The 20,025-nt window shown below is 36.1% G+C and overlaps 1 protein-coding gene across 4 annotated transcripts in view; it reads left to right on the forward strand.

The window, feature by feature from the left end:
• The window catches only part of GRM8 (glutamate metabotropic receptor 8), a 354,422-nt gene that overhangs the window by 160,866 nt on the left and 173,531 nt on the right, over positions 1-20,025 (forward strand). For all 4 annotated transcript variants that reach the window (XM_038172100.2, XM_038172096.2, XM_038172110.2 and 1 more), the window contains exon 6: positions 466-603. In XM_038172100.2, the coding sequence (XP_038028028.1) occupies positions 466-603 (138 nt within the window). The remainder of the gene's footprint in view (positions 1-465; positions 604-20,025) is intronic.

Below are 20,025 nucleotides of genomic sequence, written 5' to 3' on the forward strand. Positions count from 1 at the left end.
TGGAAGTCTTTAGGTTCAACAGAGAAGTACACAGTGATTTTAGGTGGTCATGGGAAGAAATTTATTTGAATCATGATATTTAGTTGGTAGTACTTAAAGTTTTTCTAATTTCTTGTATGTATCTAATTCTTTATTTGGGTCATCTGTTGTATTAAAAATTAAGCTGTTCCCTTATCCATCTGCATTGCTTTTTTTTTTTTTAATTATAAAGTTCTGCTGGAACTTTACAGACTCGTTAACTACTGTAGATATTTAAAAATACATTGTTCTATGGCAAATATGAAATAGTAAAGAATATGCTAATTTTTAATCTTAGATATGCACATGAGCATAAATCTACAATGCACCTAAAGCTTTTTCTTACTATGAAATTCATACAAAATGCATTATCATCTTTAAATGAATGCTTTTATGCTGTTTCGTATTTTAATACTTTTTTTTTCTCACTTCTCTTCTTGGATGTAGGATTTGATAGATATTTTCGGAGCCGAACGCTTGCTAACAATCGAAGAAATGTATGGTTTGCAGAATTTTGGGAAGAGAACTTTGGATGCAAGTTAGGATCCCATGGAAAAAGAAATAGCAATATCAAGAAATGCACAGGTAACTGTGAAAGCAAAACATTATTTATAAGTTACTTATTGGAGTGCAGGAAAGGACCTGCTTTCCGCAGATCAGTCTCATGGCACCCTTCAGTTCTCCTATACAAATTATTATGTTCTAAGAAAAGTGTGACATTTTTACTCAGACCTGAAGAAAAAAATTAGGGGAAATATTTGAGAAAGCTTATAGTTAATTTGTGCAAATCTAATAATGGTACAGATTTTGCTAAGGACCATGGTTCAATTCCATTCATGTTTTCAGTGGCCTTCTCTCTCATCCCGTATATAGTTGTCTATGTGCATTTTTAGTGAACTGGCACATTGTAATGTTCTCACATTCTCACATTGTTATCCCTGAAGAATACAGAGAGCAAATTAAATTTCTTTTTAAGCTACTGAGGTCTTGATGGCAGGTCAGGTCATGAACTCCTTATTTAGTTTACAAACTGTGTTTCAGGATGGAGTAAAAATCAAATCAATGTGTCCTTAATGCTTGTCCTTATGTGAAAAGAACAGGATTCTGTATTGTATTAAGAAGTTTGAACAAAAAGTGTGTGTCAGTGGCACTGGTTTTCTCAAACCTGCTTGCTCAGGCATCATACCTAGTCACAATGGTTGTGACAGATAATCTAACTGTCATATCAGTAGCTCTGAGTTTCATCTCATCTCTGAAAGGTTGTCTTTTTGTTTTCTCTTGAGTTGAGTTGTCCCAGAGTTTCCTACATGAGTGTTACCTTTAGTCTTCTGTGACTACAGCAGACTATTTATGCTACTTTTTTTGTATATACATTTTTTTTTCCTAGTGTCAGTATTTCTGCTATCATTTGCTTAATTACTGTTACCACCAGAATCAGTGCTGGTAGAGACCACTATCTCTGTGACTAGTAGCAGCAGCAACACACTGTTTTTTGCACTGCATACATAAATCATCCATGTACCTTGATTTTCCTGGCAGTGTTTTCTTTCATCAAACGTTTTTGTTCAAATGGAATGTAAACATTTTTTTCACTTGCTATTGCAGGTTTTCTGTCTCACTCATGACACTGTCATCACCATTTATTATGGGGGTGCTCTTCCAAACTTTCTCAAAACACGAGCTTCTCACCAGCACCCCAGTTCTTATGGGACTGTCAGACAGGCTTGCAATGCATTCTCTAAGAACATGCTTTGTGTGTCCTAGAGTTCCTGAACATGTATACTATTTGTACTGTACCACTGATTCACAGTCTTACTGCACTGTGCTTCATAATGCAGGGATATACCTCACACAAAAATGTGACAACTATGCATGTGCTCACTCATTTCAACAATGATGCCTCGTCTTCTACCTTTTACCATATATACTATGGGGAAAAGAAAATGGATGAAATTCAGTGCCTCACTGAGCTAAATGATAACTCATTACTCTAATCCTGCAATCCTTGGTGTTGATTCATATAGCAGTAAGTCATGGCTGGGTAGCTATCCATGACTGAGAAGGGATTATTTTTCTTTTATTATTTTAAGAGGAAAATAGATTATTTTTTGACTTTATTCCGGTAGAATGAGTGGTGTATGGACTGTACTTTGAGAAGCTCTAAGTGTTACCACAGATGGTTTTCTGACTTGTCTTAGCTCATCACATCTGTCAAATTGAAGTACCAAGTTAAAAGCAGCATATGAAATGCATAGACCATATCTTAATATTCAAAATAACTTGTGATTTAAAATATATAGCCATATATTTTATGAAACAAAATTATAGTGATTCTTCTGTGCTAGAAAATAGAAAGAAAACATATCTTCTCTACTCAGAAAATAAACATAGCAGCAAGGGATGGGCTTAAGAGGTAGGCAGAGTCTCATATGAAGGTTGTCCATTGAAAAAAATTACAAATTCTCCTGCAGGCAAGGATATCTATAAATTATAAGACTCTTGACTTAAACAACTTTAAGATAGATTACTACAATGGAAGAGATGCTTGACTTAAAGAAAAAATATTTTAAAACTGCTTGTAAAAACAGTTTATTTATGATTGGTATTGCTTCTTATTCCTAAAAGAATTTGTGCTTTAGAGATAACATATATGTTTCTTTTTCTCATAAAATAAATAAGCCTCTTTTTCTTTATAAAATAAATAAGCTTCTGTTGAGTTTACCTGTTTTTTTTTTCTGACTTTTGCCAGTTTATAGAAAGCAATGATTCACCTTAACTTTGAGAACATAATTGTTTTGCCACTATTGATTTGCTATTAGATCAATGTGTTTGTGAACAAGTGGACATTGATGAAATCATCAGTATTAGAATAGTTTATTGAAAAATATTAGAGATATTTTGTCACAACCTTTCTAGAATTAACAAATAATAATAAATAAAAAAAAAAGTCAAATTGGGCCATTGACTTTGTAAACATGAAGCAATTCAATGACTACCTTTAAATCTTTTTAACCGGGGAAGGGGAAAAGAATGTGCAGAGAACATTTTTTCGTCTTACTACAACAAAATATAAAAGAATTGTGCACTACAGCACCATCTGTGGATCTACAAAAAGTCTTATTTTACGTATTTATTCAAGGTACAGATTTTCTGTATTCAATAAAAAGATCTTTAATGAGACATGAATCCTTCAGTAACCTCCAGCAGCCTTTCTTTAGCACTGGAATCTCTTTTTGGGAATGAGAAATGAGGAGATAAAAAGCTCTTCATTCATCCCTATGCCCTTGCAGAAAACTTTAAAGGCAGAGACACCATTCATCCTTTGATTACTTGCATTGCATGGCTTGCACCACAGTTGCGGGATATGGCAAAGGAAGTAGGGCACTAGCTTTAAATTTAACATCCTGGAGAGTTTTCCCATACCCTCAGCTTCCTACTTGACTCATGTTGTGGACCAAGTTTTAGATAGCTCAAGATTTAGCATTACTTTGAAACCTAGTGAGCTGACTGGATTTATTCCTGGTGTTAAATCCAACTCCTGTCTGTTGAGATATTAGTTGTCAGCATTAGCTTTTACTTCTTAAGGTAGGCTTCTAGACAACATGGTCCTCATTAAATGTACAACACTATGAATACAAAGATTTGAAAATGAAGATTACACAGAGCACTCTTTTAAATACTACATTTAGTTGTTGGTCTGACAATATACAGCATCAATCTTTCAGAGGACCAAAGCAGAATAATAGAAATAGAAAACAGCAGTAGTGATTAATAGTTAAGGGACAATGGTAAGAATTAAATTATATTTGCTTTCATTAACCTCACAGACTGTTAATATTTGATTCTAATCTAAATGAAAATTCTGAAGAAGTCCTCTTTACATATATTTATGCATATGCATATAGACATTTCGTTGTGTTTGCATATATAAACACACAGAAATCTAACATGAAATAAAGTTGCTTACTGTACCATTTTAATGTGTACAATGGTAGCCTCAAATTCAAATCTGACATAATGAAGTACAGTTCCAGTGAGATTTGTTCTGAATTTTCCCCATAGCATCCCTTCAAGGCATGCATTTGTCATACTATTTTCAGTCTTTGAACAGTGAAGTGTGGTCCTTTAATAAAACTTCAACAAAATTGTTAATTAAAAAAGCTCCTTCATGCACATCCTTTTACAGTTACAGAAGTAGTCTCTCCTGTTTTGTATGGTTAGCATTTTAACTACTCTGCAAACCTAATCAGCCTTTAACTGCCTATAATAACTGACTGCACTGCTAAAAATAAAGATGGAAGAAGAATTTCCAAAAGCATGTAGAGGCCTGTGTAAATTACTCTAATTTCAATTTGCTCTATCAAACAGAACTATTTTTTTCACTGCAAAAAATCCCAGTGCAATATAATAGATACTCATATGTATAAACTTTACAAATACATAATTTGTCTTCTCTTAACTAACGTATTTGAAAATACAATTGCACACCTAAAAAGATAACAGAAAGAAGCAGATTTACTCATATGTATATACAACCCTGTTCTGAGAAATTTACAGAACACTGACAGTTTCAGGGCTGTGAATCTTGCAAAGGCAAAGTGCATTGCTCTCTATTTAGTTTGGGTAATAGTTCCATTCTAATAAAATCTCTGCTAAAATAGCTTTTTTCCTCAGTGAGAACAACAGAAAGTCTTAAAAGTCAGCACAGATGTAGTAGAGATGTTATGCAACTTAGTAGTTGATATTTACCAGTTGTATCACAAATCCCAAAAGGCACTAAGACTCAGAAGGGACTGTTTTTGAGCACACAGAAGGAGTTGTATGCTCCCCCACTTTGTGCAGCTTGTGTGTTGTAGCTGGTACCTTTAGGTATGAGAGGTAGAAAGGGCAATTCTAACATATTTTTTTTTGCTTTGCTGTTTGCCATTTTATTCAATCTCATTTGAAATGTCACTTATAAACTCTTTGCAGAAGTATTTTTGACTTTATAAAATGTCTATTGTTGTTTTGTTTAAGTACATTAATATGAAGTGAAAGTCACAGTAGCCAGATGTGCAACATAATCAGTAGGAGCTAAGTTGGTTGTTGAATCTTTGTGACCCATCACATCAGTTGGATAGAAAAGGCTCTGAGGATTGTTTGCCATTTGAACTTATCTGAACTGTTTATTCTGTCTTTTGGATTTTATCTCAGAATTGTGGAAGTTGCGTGTTATGGGTAGCTGCACTGCAGTGGTCCCAAGCTTCCTCTAATGTAACGTTAAATCAAACTGCATCATGTGTCATTAAGTAGTATATGGGACCAAAGAGCATTTACTATTGGTTTTGGGACAATTGATCATGTCCCAGGTGGCACCTAGACCTCTTTCAAAAACTTAAATGATGTTCTTTTCTCTTTATGACGACATTCCACGGGCAATAAATTCACCATGTTTAAAGATTTTGTCTGGTTCCCAATTTCTGAAGCCTCGGTAGTCAATTTTCAAAAGAAAAAATCGATGTCTCGGTATGGTCAGTGATGTTCTGCCAAAATAAGCAGGACTGAAACATGGACTTTCTTGTGCCATACTTCAAGTCAGAATGTTTGTTTAGATCAAATTCTGTCCTGATGGTAGAGAACTGCAGGCATAAACCTTGTCATCTCTCAGTTGTAAATGTCCAACAGACAGATAAGCTGTAGAAGGCTGTAGTTTAAGGTAACATTTGATCAAAATAAGTACATTCAGTCTTCTTGAAAAGGGCCAGTTCCAGCTCTTGTTCCAGAAACTACAGAATTCCAGAAGATTCGAGTATTTATTCTCTGCGATAGTATCCCTAGGATAGTATTTAATCCCAGCACCTGTTAAAGTGCAAAAGTATTACTTAATAAATCTGAGGGCCATCAAATCAGTGGACCTAACATATGCTGACCATTCACTGATTTGGTTTCTTAATTTTGCTTGCTGTCATCCAATTTTTGCATTTCACCATTTATTAGTATTTTTACATCTCTTTATACTATATCTAGTGGATAGTCACTTCTCAATCTAGCTGTCAAACTTTACTTTCAGCTACAAATCATATAATTTAAAAAAGCTTTTATTCTACTATGAAAAATAAATTCTTGATATACTCTCTAGACATCTTTGTTTCTCTATAATTTTATTCATAAATAGAAATTCAAGTCTTGTATTCTGTTGGGAAACATATCAATTTTGGATTTGTAATGTTTTATAAAGTTCTGAGTCATATTCCACTGCATAATCATTTAAATAGAGTATGTTGCCATTTTAAATTTGTTACATTTGCTGCCAAGTTGGAGTGCTTTCAATGCACATATATATGTGCACATGTGTGCATGTGTTTGCTAGCAACTTCTGAGTCCAGAAATTCTATTTCCAGCTCAGACCCTCTGCAAAATTGGCATAACCTAGTGAATGAATTGTTGCTTCAAGTACCATTTTGTGTGAACTCTGCAACTGCACGTTCTGAAATACAGACTCAGAAAACCTGCAACCAATGTTACTTATGATGTATCTAAGATGCAACACATATAAGAATATCATCTGTATGCAGTTCTTGGTCCTGGGAAACAATATGAAGTTAATCTGTGACTTCCAGTAGTAGTGCAAGCTCTTTGGAAAGATGCTAGTCAAAGAGGAAAGTCAACAGTTGAAAAGTTGCATGCCATTCTTCATCTGTTTGCTCTCCTCTGCCACAAGCAAGTCCTTGCAGTGCATGGGAAGATGGTCTCTTTGTAAAGCTGAGTCCAAGACACCTCTCTTCAGGTAGAAAAGATATCTGTTGTTTTCCCTTCTGAGAAACTTGCAATCCTGGCTGTCAGAGGACTGGATGAGCTGTTTGAATTTTGCATATTCATCTGTGCCATCATTCAAACATTTCTTGCGACAGTGCCCGTATAAAACATTTTACCAGTATGCACGTTTGGTACGTATACTTGCTACCTGACTAGATGCTTCATTAGAATAAAAGTAGTACAATAAAAGATAGCTGAAGTCTTAAAAAGGAGTGTTAGCTGCATAACGTTCAGTGTCCTTGGATTTAGTCAGACAGACTGATATGCTCATTGCTAAGAGACATAGGATGTTATTCATCCTTCAGACTTGTTGGCCACAGTCCAACCACTCTGTTCTGTGAACTGAGCACTATTCTGTGTACTGATCTGATGATTGAAGACTGGAGGTGAAAAACCAAAGCCAAATCAGCAGTGGGCTTGTTAATTTGATTTAAAATGTTCTCCCATATTCACAGGTGAAGGGTCAGAGAACGTGATGCATTTTTTCCTGGTCTGTTGTTTGGGAAGTGATCCCAATTGGGCAGGAAGAGATTGGCCTCTCTGAGGTACCTTCTTCCCCAGTGGCCCGGGTGCCCTGTGGCCATGTCTGTGTTGTCAAATAGTGCAGCTCTCCTGGGCAAAGCAGTCGCTGCTGAGTGCCTGAGTTCCTCATTGTGCTCTTTGCAACAGGCTTTACTTCAGGTTGGCTGTAGTATGGTCCTTCAAGTTGGAGGGCCGTACCTGTACTCTCATCATTCCCCCTAAGCTTTTTTTTTTTTTTTTTTCTTTTTTTTTTTTTTTTTTTCTGGAAGGAACTGAGTTTAGGCACAGTGAGACAGCTCTGTCCTGTGAAAGTGGCGACAGTCAGAAAATGTGCTTCTTAGCCAAGTTAAACATGAGTGTAGCTGTACTCTCTGTGCTTAGCTCCTGGGAGAAAAAGGCTGAGCTTCATCTTCAGAAGACTGTAAACTGTAAACTAGCATCATATTATTCCCCTGATCAACTATTTTGAGGAGGAAAATGTATATTTAATATGTTTCTCAATATTTATAGTTGGGTTTTTTTGTTTGTTTGTTTGTTTTTAATATTCAGGGGATATGCAGTGATTCAAGATATATATTTAAATTTACCAGTACACACTTTCTCAGTAGATAAAAAAAGGTAGCTTGTTTGTCCTGTTTTGTGACTGTAGAAAAATGTCATCTCACACATACATAGGAATATGGAATCACAGAGACATAGAATGGCTTGGTCTGGAAGGGTCCTTAAAGATCATCCAGTTCCAACCCCCCTGCCATGGGCAGGGACACCTCCCACCAGACCAGGTTGCTCCAACTGCCATCCAGCCTGGCCTTGAACACTTCCAGGGATGGAGCATCCACAGCTTCTCCTGGCAACCTGTTCCTGTGCCTCACCACCCTCTGACTTAAGGATTTCTTCCTAACCTCTATCAAAATCTCCCTTCTCTTAATTTAAAATCATTCCCCTTTGTCCTGTTACCTGTTCCGTTATCCTGTCTGCCTGAGCAAAAAGGTGCTCTCCATCTATTTTATAAGCTCCCCTTAAGTACTCAATAGCAGCAATGAGTTCTCTCCTGGGCCTTCTCTTCTCCGGCCTGAACATCCTCAGCTCTCTCAGACTTTCTTCATAGGAGAGCTGCTCCAACCCTCTGATTAAATTTGTATCCCTCCTCTGGACCCGTTCTAACAGCTCAACACCTTTCTCATGGTGGGGGCCCTAGACCTGGGTGCAGTACTCCAAGCGTGGCCTCACAAGCCATAGAGAGGGACAATCCCCTCTCTTGACCTGCTGAATGACATATTGATACAATGACTGTTGATACAGAACTTCCTGCTGAATAGCCTCTTCTCAATCTGTTAATACTTCACTTACAGGTTATCAACAAGTCAAAACATGAACACAACAGAAAAGAATGTGGTAAAATAAAATACTTTATTTGATCTTTCTATTGTGATCTTTCTAATGATTATGTTTGATATTAAAAAAATCTACTTATTCTGATGTTAGATACCACTGTTATCCCAAATAAATCTATATATATCATATTTCTATATATCATATATATCATGATCATTAGTATAGGCAAACTAAGTGGTTTCTTAATTTCATAAAGCAGCAATCAAAATACTTAGTGTGTGCTGCTTTTAGATCATAAACATTTTCAATACATTGATGAAGAATTATTCACCTGTGTAATCACCCTTATTTATAAGTAATTGCTCACCTTTTGAGGAAGGGAGTTCAAATAATTGGTCATCTGTAAACAGAAGCAGATGTTTTTTAATCTATTGAATAGAATTTTATTGCAGAAATAAAACAGCAAAATCAATGGGGCATACATAATGGGCAGTGGAATAAATCGGGGTAAGAGGTCAGAATTTCTTTTTTAATGCATCGGTGTATCCATTAAATGTATCAATTGTGGTTCAATATTTCCAGAATACTATTTGTTTCCAATATTTGAGATGTGTGTTTTTGTATGGATCTTTCTTATGAAAGGTCATGTAGGAGTCCAAGTGTCCTCAATTTGTGTTAAAATCAGTATGCAGCAGAAGAGAGGTATTTTTGTTACATTGAACTAGTTTAACTGCATGGCTGGACATAACGATTTTGATGCAAATTCTAGTTCTGGACTAGTGTCTGTCAAAGACAGGCAGGATTGCCCTTGGGTGGAGCTCATGAGACAGGATTTACCTAATTTTTTAACTTCTTGCAGAGAACCACCACATGATTTAGTAAGCTGTTCAGACTGGTTTGACATACCAGTCTCCATGGTCTGCATGGTCTCATATTTGACATATGGTCTCCATGGACTGCAAACAGACTTTAAATTTGGATCAAGTACCCCACGCTCAGTTTGCTCAAGTCAAGTGAAATGAGTCCCTTTCCGTGGCTGCACGAATTGCCACCTTCTCAATAATCCCATCTGTTTTCTCAGTTCAGATAAGATCCTGGTGATAACTCCGGTACTTATTTATATTGATTAAGATTATATTAGTTAAATATTTAGAGGTAATTTAGCATCCTTATAGGTACTTTCACAGGTAAAGGGAAGTTATCTGCATATAGATTATCATCAAATATTCCTCAGATCTGTATATGTTACCATTTGAGTATTGATAATACCATAGATTTTCAGGATGCTGTACTCTGTTGAATTACCCAAAATATTTAAAGGGATTTATTGACAAAGGCTTATATTTCAGGTATATATTTAAACTTTGTTTAAAAATGAAATATTAAGCTTTCTAGACTTGATCCTTTCATCCTGTGATAAAATAATCCCAGGAAATAGACAAGTTAGAGTCTTTGTTGAATCTATGTAATCTGTGATCTGTCACTGAGACAAAAACTGATAGTGTTCAAGCAAAGAAGAAGAAAAATGAGTTGGCGTTTTCACATGTTGTAAACATGTTCCAGGGAGTCTGGTGGAATATAAGTGCTACGTAAGTGTTGTTTGGATTAGAAAATTCTCCCTGTTCAGTTCTGACCGCTGGTAGACTTTTTTCCTGAGGCACATCCTAGAAAGAGCTGCTCATCAGAGACCCTTAGGTAGATCAACAATGATAGAATCATCTCTAACTCCTCTTGTTTGTGTGTTAGCATAGAGACATTTGAGTTGGGCCTCTAATCAAGCTGACTTACTGGCTGGAGTGGTAGGCCTTCCTTTGTGCTGTTCTTCAGGTGCTCTTCTGCTGACCCTTCGCCAGGCTCTGGGCATCTATCGCTGACACCAACATCAAACTGAGAGGAGTGGGATGGATTGAGGTTCCCCTTCCTTGGCAACTCTTTACCAGCTGGCCAAGCCAGTGACTGAAGTTGCTCCCCCCCTGCTCTGACAGGTGGACCCCATCAGCCTCCAGGAGACCAGGTTTCTCAAAGCGAGTCCCGTAGTCTAAGTAGCTGAAGTCTCTCATCTTGAAATGAACAAATCACTTCCAGCACATGAAGCACTTCAATGTAACATTTTAAATTGTCTCTTCTTAAGACTTTTGAAACTACAACAAAAAAGGGACAAACCAATTTTATTCCTTTTAAATTTTGAAACAGAACTGGAGACTCTAAAATTGTTAGTTTTAAGAACATTTTAAGTGTTGGCCTGGACAGTGATAGAATAAGCTCTACAATTAACCAAACCTTTTTCCAAGTTACATTTAATGTCCATATGTATAGATTATTGGAATATTTATTTTTTTTCTTTTAACTCTGGGGAAAAAAATGCTAGTGCCTGTGGAAGGGCTTCAGTAGAGAAAAGGAATTTGCAAAATTGAATAATAAATGGCATTTACCTTACTAGGAGACAAAAAAAAAAAAAAGCTGTTTTGTAGCTGTTTTGTATCTTGTATCTCTGTTTAAAAATATGTAATACTCCTTAAATTCTAGACAAAAACACATAAGGAACAATGTACAGATCACAAATTAGCTATAGACTTTGTAATTAGTACTTCCAAATAAACAGTATACTTAAGATAGCAAGTATTTTTGACACAATTTGGAAAGAGAAAAGGAGGTTAAATTTGCTGTATAAATTGCTCATTATTTACTGCAAGAAAAAGCACATGCATTCATAGATTTCATTCTTGGAACTCATATCATTGTGATTTTTTAATTAGATATTCTAACTTTTTTCAAGATTAGAGTTGAAATTTCATAGAAAGAAACTTGCTCATGAACTTTTGATACCTCACCATTGGATTTTAGATGAAACCTGTAATTGCAGCTGTGTTTTCAAATGAAGAGGGGAAAAATAATAAAAGGAAGAAGAATTAATGTGCTGTATTAGACTGCACAAAGTCTTCATGTCAGCTAACAGAACTGGAAGTGAGTATGCAAAGGTCTTTTACATTTGCAATTTCTCTGTGCAGTGGGATAATGTGGAATGTAAAGATATGCACTTGACAGCCTGCAGGAAAAAGGGCAAATGAATCTACATATTATGCCATAGCTTTTGCACCTTTGCAGCAGAAGGATGTATAGCCAGGATATCAGGATATGTTAAAAATTACCTGGAGCTCTGTGTTAAACATTTTTCTTTACACAGCCTCTGATTGACCCATCCCTTTGAAAACTGCAGTATGAGACTTTTGTGTCTGCAAAAGATTTGGGTTGAATTTCAGATGAGTATTAAGGTTACTTTCCATTTTAACTGAACTGTTTTCTTGAACTCCTCTTGAAATTTTCTTTCTTATTTAATTTTTGACCATAATAAAGGAAACAGGCTTTGGGACACTAGACCAAGGATTTTGCAACTTAGTTGCACAGAGATAAAATGCAAAGGATGTATAATGGCCAAATCTTCAATACTATACATGAGTGTTACTTTATTGACACAAAGAAGTATGAGATTTGAGAGGAGATGGCCCCCAAATGAGAGTAATAACTTGATTTTGTGTGGAAAACACAGAGAGGTCAGTAATCAAAGGCTGAACAGGATGAGTAAAGCTTTAAAGGAATGATCAGAAGGGAAGCAACATTGCTTTTCACTTCAGAAGACAGGAGTTTTAGATCTTAAAAGAAGGATGAAAATGAGCAGAGCTTTATAGACAGGTTATACAGAGCCTTGAAATAGGGACAAGAAGTTTGAACATCCTATGAAAAGGGTAACCAACCAAGAATTTGGCCTCAGCAATACTATGTTCTAAAAATCTTTTTAGAACATAGTATTGATGAAAGGAATGTTGTACGTGGGAGGGAACTGTAGTGCATATTACTCCTTGAAATCCCTTTTGGTCTGCTGATATGCAGTTCTATTTTCCACGGTTTATCCTTTTTGTGTTTCTCATTTTAGCATGGATTACTCTTCTGAAATTAAAAAAATAATAATCTTGCAGAGTCCTTTACTGTGATACTGTGAATCATTTTGGCTTTTGCTTTTAGAGCTTTTAAAATCAGGACTATATGCTTACTTTCAGTTCTACATGTGACATAAAAACCACCACCACCATCAAGTGTGCTTTTAAAATTCAGTGCTTTTACCAGCTGTCTTGACTTTTTATAGTCTTTTTGAAAAATCAATATTTCTGTATTCAGTTTTTATTGGTTTATTTATTAATTTATTAGAAAAATATCATATCTAGCCATATTTTTGTTACAATTAGAAAGGAGCTCATGTTTTCTGCTTCTTCAGTCTCCCAAACTCTCTGTAGCACTTCATCTCCCTTGCTGCCATTGTGGCAGAGTAGCCAACAACGTTGTCCTCTCACTCTGACTGATAGTTCTGTGACACTTGTCGATAACATTAAATTTCAGCTTGTTAGCTGGTCTCTTTTTTTATATATTGTGTTAGTTCTGCTCCCAGCCTGTGTCATTTGTCATCAGTAGACATTTGGTTTGTGGTGTTCACATTGTTAGTAATCCTTTTATAAGATTATGCACATTTTGCTGTAGTTCAGTGCATTAGTACCTTTATTAGAATGTTTTTCAATAGGGTTTTTGTTTTTCAAAGTCCTTTCTTAAATGGAATTTTGAATGCTGGTTTAAATTACTTTCCATCTGAGGGTAAGGAATTTAATCTCATTGAGATCTAGCATTTCAGGTATAATCATGCCTTCAACCAATTTGCTGTGCAATATTTAGAAAAATAGAGCTCCAGTCTTGCAAGGTAGGCCATGTGGGGCCCACCTGTGTGTCTGTGTGGGACTGCACTGAAATCAGCAGCCTTTTTCAGCTGAAAGGACTTAAGAATGGTTATGGCAACATGCAGCATGTCTTCAATATACTTTCTACTTATGTAAAAATATTCCATGGCGAGTTTCACAAAGAAATAGTACTTTTCAGTACCTATACTTAGCTTTCTTATGGTACCTCCCTAGAAAGTGCATTATTAATATTTTTCACTGGTAATATTTTCTGTTCTTGAACTTTATGTGTTGAAGATTCATTTTCTGATCAAAAGAATGATGATATAACTATTCCTAGGCTTTTGACAGCCATGAAGATCTATTCTTTGATGAATTCCATTTTTGAATACTACTACTGTGTGCAGCATGCATGTGTGTGTCTGAAAAAAATTATTCTCACTGTATGAAATCTCTCTTCCCCCTGCTTTAATTCTATTGTCATTCATATGTCTATGCAAGGCCATAGAGGATGCTCTAGGAGCAAAATATTCTCCCCTTCCTACTCCCCTTGCCTCAAGTCTTTGTGTTACTGATCTTTAATTCAGCATAGAAACACTAAGCAGGAGGTGAAGAACAGCTAAGGGAGTTATTAGGAGACAGACCAGGCCGCATGACGAAGGGGGAGCTGAAGCTGTGGGAGCTGGCACTTGAGGCTGGACCTTTTGGTACTGACAGGGGCTGGCAGGCCACATGGGGGGCATTCACAGTCCCTTCTCCCTCCATTCCAATCTCAGGTGATATATTGTAACTGCTGAAAAAAGCAGAGCATTTCCAATGGCTGCCATTATACATTCAGGACCTATTTGAGAAAGTGGGAAAAAATACAATAAGGGTCAAAACCTTTTATTTTATTTATTATTCAGAAAATCCTCTTGAGAAACAGAACTGCAAAGATCAATCTGCTGTTTCAAAAAGGATTTTGACATTTGGGGTTGAAATTAAACAGGAACATTTTAAAATTCCAAGAAAATGAGAATTAAACCTTATTCTACATCAATGAAAATAACTGTATTGTGTGACATTATCTAACACAAAAATCAAATACACGTAACCATAAGTTTTAAACTGATTCAGATTCAAACTGATTCAGAATCTAAAATGTAAAAATCACTTTTCCAACGTGCTGCCTTTTTAAAAAAATATATATTTTATTTTTCCTGCAAACTAACGTGTCAATAAATATGTTTAAGAAAGTGTTTTTTCTGTTATGATGGATATACACTCCCTAGTGGAAAGTAACTCTGTAACAAAGCCTTACAGTAAGTCTGCAGTTTAAGATGAGAAAGAACATATTTTGGGACCCAGAAGAATATTTTTTTTTCAGGGTATTGTTTAATAGTTGATTGTATACAGCATGTATATGAACAGTTACCTGTGTAAATGTTTATCTAGTGCACACAGTTGATAATGGAGACAATAATGACAGCAGATATAGAGGCCATGCTGATTATGATGAATCATGCACATGAAAATGATGACATTGATGTCTAGTAATTTTCCATATCTCTGGACAGTGGATTTATCTTTCTATGGAGCTATTTTTCAGAGGAGAATATCTAATCTTTGCATTTAGTCTCTTCCTTGAAATCAAAGATGTGATTGTAGAAGTAGAATAATGACAGGTGGGAGCAGGGTATACCTGCCACTTAACATCTACATATTTTCTGAAACACAACTATGTCAGGAAGTACAAGAGGTCGAAGCTGTCTGGAAAATAGAGAACTGGTGCTCTTCTTTTTTTCTTTTTCTTTTTATTTTTTTTTTCAGTTACTTCCAAAAGTTGCATATCTATCTCTTTTATCCTGTTCTATGAACCATGAACCTCTGGAAAAGACTGGAATAGAAACTTCAACAAGTTACTGCGCACATATCACAAGGACATGTTATGTGGCATTTTTGAAAGATGAAGTTGTGGCAGTATTACGATATTAGAACTGACGTAGCTCTCTTCCATGAAAAATTATTTTGAAATTCAAAGTGAAAAACTTTTTTAATTCAAAGTACACTGTTCTGGGAATCTCATCTCAAACCCAAGCCTTTCTTGTTCAGAGGATTCCTTATTCTTCTGTCGGGATAATTCTATTGTTCTGACATTTAGAAAAAAAGGTTACTGATGGATAACCTTTTGTAGTCCATGCATTAGAACAGGTCTCTCTTTCCTCTTCTGTATTCACACTGTACAACAGACAAATTCCTGGTTATTCATGAGGAACCCACAGTAAGAATGCACTCAGCTACTTGAACACAGATTTCTTCCCAGCTGTGAAATTATGTCAGTTGGCAGGCTTTGGTGGAGGGGAAGCATCTACAGACTGTGAAGGTTAAGCAGGCTTCAGGACTGCAAGCAAAGAAAATTCTCCAGTCAGATCAGTGGATTTTTTTACTTTGTGTTAGGCCATGTGCATGCTTTGAGATACCCTGTTTCAAAAGCATGCATTGTATTCATACAGCGTAGTTTGACTGCAACCTCAGTTATTGATAATTCAGATAAAGAATGTTCCCCACAATTAGAAATGGAACCTGGTTTATTGATTGCTAGTTCACATATAAATAGATGGTAATATTTAAGCGTTTGATTTTGATTATTAATGTGATTGCTTGTGAATAGAACAATGCTATAAAAACATAGGTCCATTATTCATTCTAACTAGTCAAAAGAAAGAGAGAAAAGAATGAATAGAAACTTTACTTCTACCCTGCCACGAATCATCTATTTCCTGCTTACTTGATTACTTACCCAATGTGTACAGTGGTATATTAACAATATTTGCCTGGTCAGTAAATCTCTACCAACCAATAAGAAGTGTTTATACCTGGTGATGCTGTAGTTTGTCTTCTTCCACTTCTCTTGGGCTATGTCACTTACATGACATAAGTTTTATGAGGTGATTGTCAAATTAAGTTCATCTTTTAATATTTAGAATTGGAATTCATCTGTGAGAAGACCTAGAGGACTGATATTGAGATAGCAACCTGTTCCTGGTGAGGCTGTGCATCCTACCACATGCTTCCTAGCATTGTGTTACAATGCTTTCAGTTTTGGGGAGTAGATCCCTCCCTGATTTTCTCTTGATTGCAGTGTGCTGCTCCATGTTACACCACATTGCTGTAGTCCTAAGGGGAAGGCAATAATGCTTCTAACTTGCATTTGGTAGTTTGTTAAGAAAGACTGTTCAGAGAACACAGGATGTGACATTTATAACTCAGACGCTGAACTCATCCTCCCTGAGATATGAGGGGAACTCTGAAAAAGTCTTAAAGCTCATAGAAGTCTGGCTTCACTGGCACTTGAAAATGCATACAGGACGGAAATGTAGAAAATTCTGACAAATGAAGGAAGAACCCCAAGCAATGGCTGAGGCTGATGCATGAAACAGAAAATGCTAATTTGTTCCAGGTTGGATGGGGCCCTGGGCAACCTGATCTAGTGGCCTGCCACCCACCAATGCCAGAGGGGTAGAACTAAGTGGAACAAAGTGATCTTTAAGGTCCCTTTCTGCCCAAGACATTCTATGATTCCTCTCTTTTTTTTTTTTTGTTTTGTTTTGTTTTGTTTCCCCCTATGATTCTATGATCTCAAATGTAAAATGTGGGGTGCTGGACCTAGAGCAGATAGGAAGAATTATAACATTATGTGCATTTTGTTGCAAGGAAGGAGGAAAGGAAATAATTTTATTCTTGATTTTGCCTTTTTATTTAATGGTTTTATTTCTCTGGTATTAGCTTATTTTATTTACCTTCTGCTCTCACCATAATCCATCGCTTCCCCTTCTAATTTAGATGGGTCTGTAGAGTTTATTGAACTATGTCAAATCACTAAATCACTTTGTAGAAGCAACTTTTGGATTAGCCCTTGTTTGTTAGGTTTTACAATCACAATATAATAACTAGCTACATTCAGGTAGGATTGAAAAGGAACACATAGCATTAGTTTTCACTGCAACTATTCAGTGTGACAGTCTATGAGTTTGAATTGTTTTGACTGTTCTCATTTACAAATTTACAGATGCCAGTAGGTCTTTTTTTGTTGTTGTTGCAACTGATCCCCAGTTGAGACTCATTCTCCTTTACAGCTGGAATGCATGACTTGTTTCCATTAGCACTGTCAGGGTGTTTAAAATCAACTTGCAATTTTGTTTCACCTACACGGTGAATCAATGGTAAAATGCATTAATAAACATTTAGAAATAATGATGGTATTTACGTTTGGATATAGCAGACTTTGAGGATGCACCTTAATAGTGTCACAGAACTGGAGCAGGTTCACACAGGAATAGATTTATTTCTTATGCTCTGCTAAATTTCCTGTGGAATGCTGAGTGCATTAGGATCCATGGTAACCGTGCCTGCTGCAGCACTGTATTACTTTGCTGTTGATAATGCAAGTCCATCTAATTAGCACCAAATGTCAGGGTACAAAGAGGAGCAGGTGGCACCATTTGTATCTGAAATAAATACAAACACAGTATTTATGTGCAAAACCAGACAAAATAAAGCCTTTTGTGAAGTCTATTATAGCTGGCTTGTCTGATGAATAAGATCTGAGAGAGAAGATAATTACAAACTGTGACCCATGGATGTAACTGATAATGTCAACTTCAGGTTGAACCAAATGCTATTGGCAGGAAATATTTTGGGCTTGAGACCTAAGAAATAAAATGTATTGTCTTTGGAACAGATATTGTGATGCTTGGTATTTGGAAAGTCCATGGTTCATTTTGGGTTCACGTTCTATTTTAAAAGTTGCTAGGAATAATGGCAATTGTGAATAATAAGAAGTTGGAGAACATTAATAACCTTGATTTTCATAAAATGTTAAGGACTGTGAACACAAGCTCCTGAGCAGTGTCTTATTGGGATTTTAAATACCTAAACCTCCAAGAGACTCAAAATCTACATCATGATGGTGTGAATGGGCACAAAGTGAAAGGGTATTGTTAGCGATCTGCTCAGGGTAGGCAGAATCACTCTGTCTAGATGCCTTTATGACTTACAAAGAGAGACAAATACCTGCAGAAATTTGACAAAAATCATTGTCTGGAGGTGACTTACACAGCTGTCAAACGTGGATGCATGTCCAGGATGAATGCAACTTATGGGTCTTTACAAAAACTTCACTATAATCCATCTTTATGGCACAAAACATTGCAAGGCCAGAGACCAGGGACAGGATTGTAAATGCATTTCTATCTCATTCTCTGGGGAGAAAATATCATTTCTCGCTTGCCAGGTTTTGGTTGGTGTCAAAAACAAAACAGGCCAAGATGTTGTGACCTCTTGTGTCTCAGACCTGGTCCTGTCACTGACATCCAAGTGTGCTGGGTGGTCCCACACTTTTGTGGGACCTTGCCAGGCTGTACAGCTGCCAGGCTGCTGCATGGAGCTAAACCAGTGCTTGGACAACACCTTTATAGCTCCATGGAAAATTAGAAGGTAAGTAGCTGAGAGATGGTGGGGGGGGGCATTAAGGGGACCTTCTACACTTGTGCAAATTTCACCCATGATAACCACGTTGACAATCTCTGGACTGCAAAGACAAAGCTTTGTTTCCATTCTGTGTCAGTCCTAATCTTCTGATACACAAATAGTCACTGCAATGAAATATACACACTATATTTATTCATTTATTTTCTGAAATAGCTTAGTTAATCTGGCAACTAATACATAGATAAGATTTGCAGTTCCATCAACAATGTAAAAAGCGTGCTTTTTACATTATTACAAATGAATTAAAAATATATGCTATTTATTAGGAATAAGATGTCCTTTACTCCCTTCCATTTATAGGTGAAATATTAACTCTACTTCTTCCTCTTTTTTAAGGGCAATTTGATCATGAGAGAGAAAAGGAGACTGTGATAAATATTTTAATGTATTTTGTGGGAAGCCCAGAGCTTGCAACATACAGTAGCAAATTTTAGGGAGGGATAATTTTAAGAGGGGGAACTTTTCAGGAAAGATAATTAAGTAAAATTTGTATCTAGCAGGTCTAGAAGTACAGAACAAATTGTACAGGGAAAAAGAATAAATACACCTCCAAATGAAAAGAACACCCAAACATATTCAAAAAAGATTAAGAGACTAGGGTAAGTAATAAAGAATATAAAAAGCAACCTTTCCAAATATAATAACATACTCCTCTTTACAGCCATATATGAACTCAAAAGAGCCAAGCAGCTTCAGAGGGAAAAAAAAATATGAAACTGAGCTGGAAAAAGCAATGAAAGCTAGTTTTTTTTTTTTTTTTTTAATTAATAATAAAGTACTTGCATCATAAAAAAAATATTTAAATTAAAAGCAATTTAAAAATTCTCAGCTCCTTAAAATAATATCCAGCAAAATTACCTTCAGCACGAAATATTAATTGGTTTAAGGGGAGAATAAATACAACTAATTTTTTGTATCAGCGTAGCACATTTCAGTAGTGCTGTTGTCATTAGCTTCCAGGTTAGCTTGCAGTAATTGACCACACGAACTTGAGATGCTCTGGGGTAGTTAGGAAGAGAGAGGGGTATAGGTAGGTCATAATCTTTGTTGCTTACTTTTTTGCTACTTTGGAAAAATAAACTGCAGGTAGTCTACATTTCTAGTG

This window comes from Anas platyrhynchos, chromosome 1 (genome assembly GCF_047663525.1).
Source record: "Anas platyrhynchos isolate ZD024472 breed Pekin duck chromosome 1, IASCAAS_PekinDuck_T2T, whole genome shotgun sequence".
NCBI lineage: Eukaryota > Metazoa > Chordata > Aves > Anseriformes > Anatidae > Anas > Anas platyrhynchos.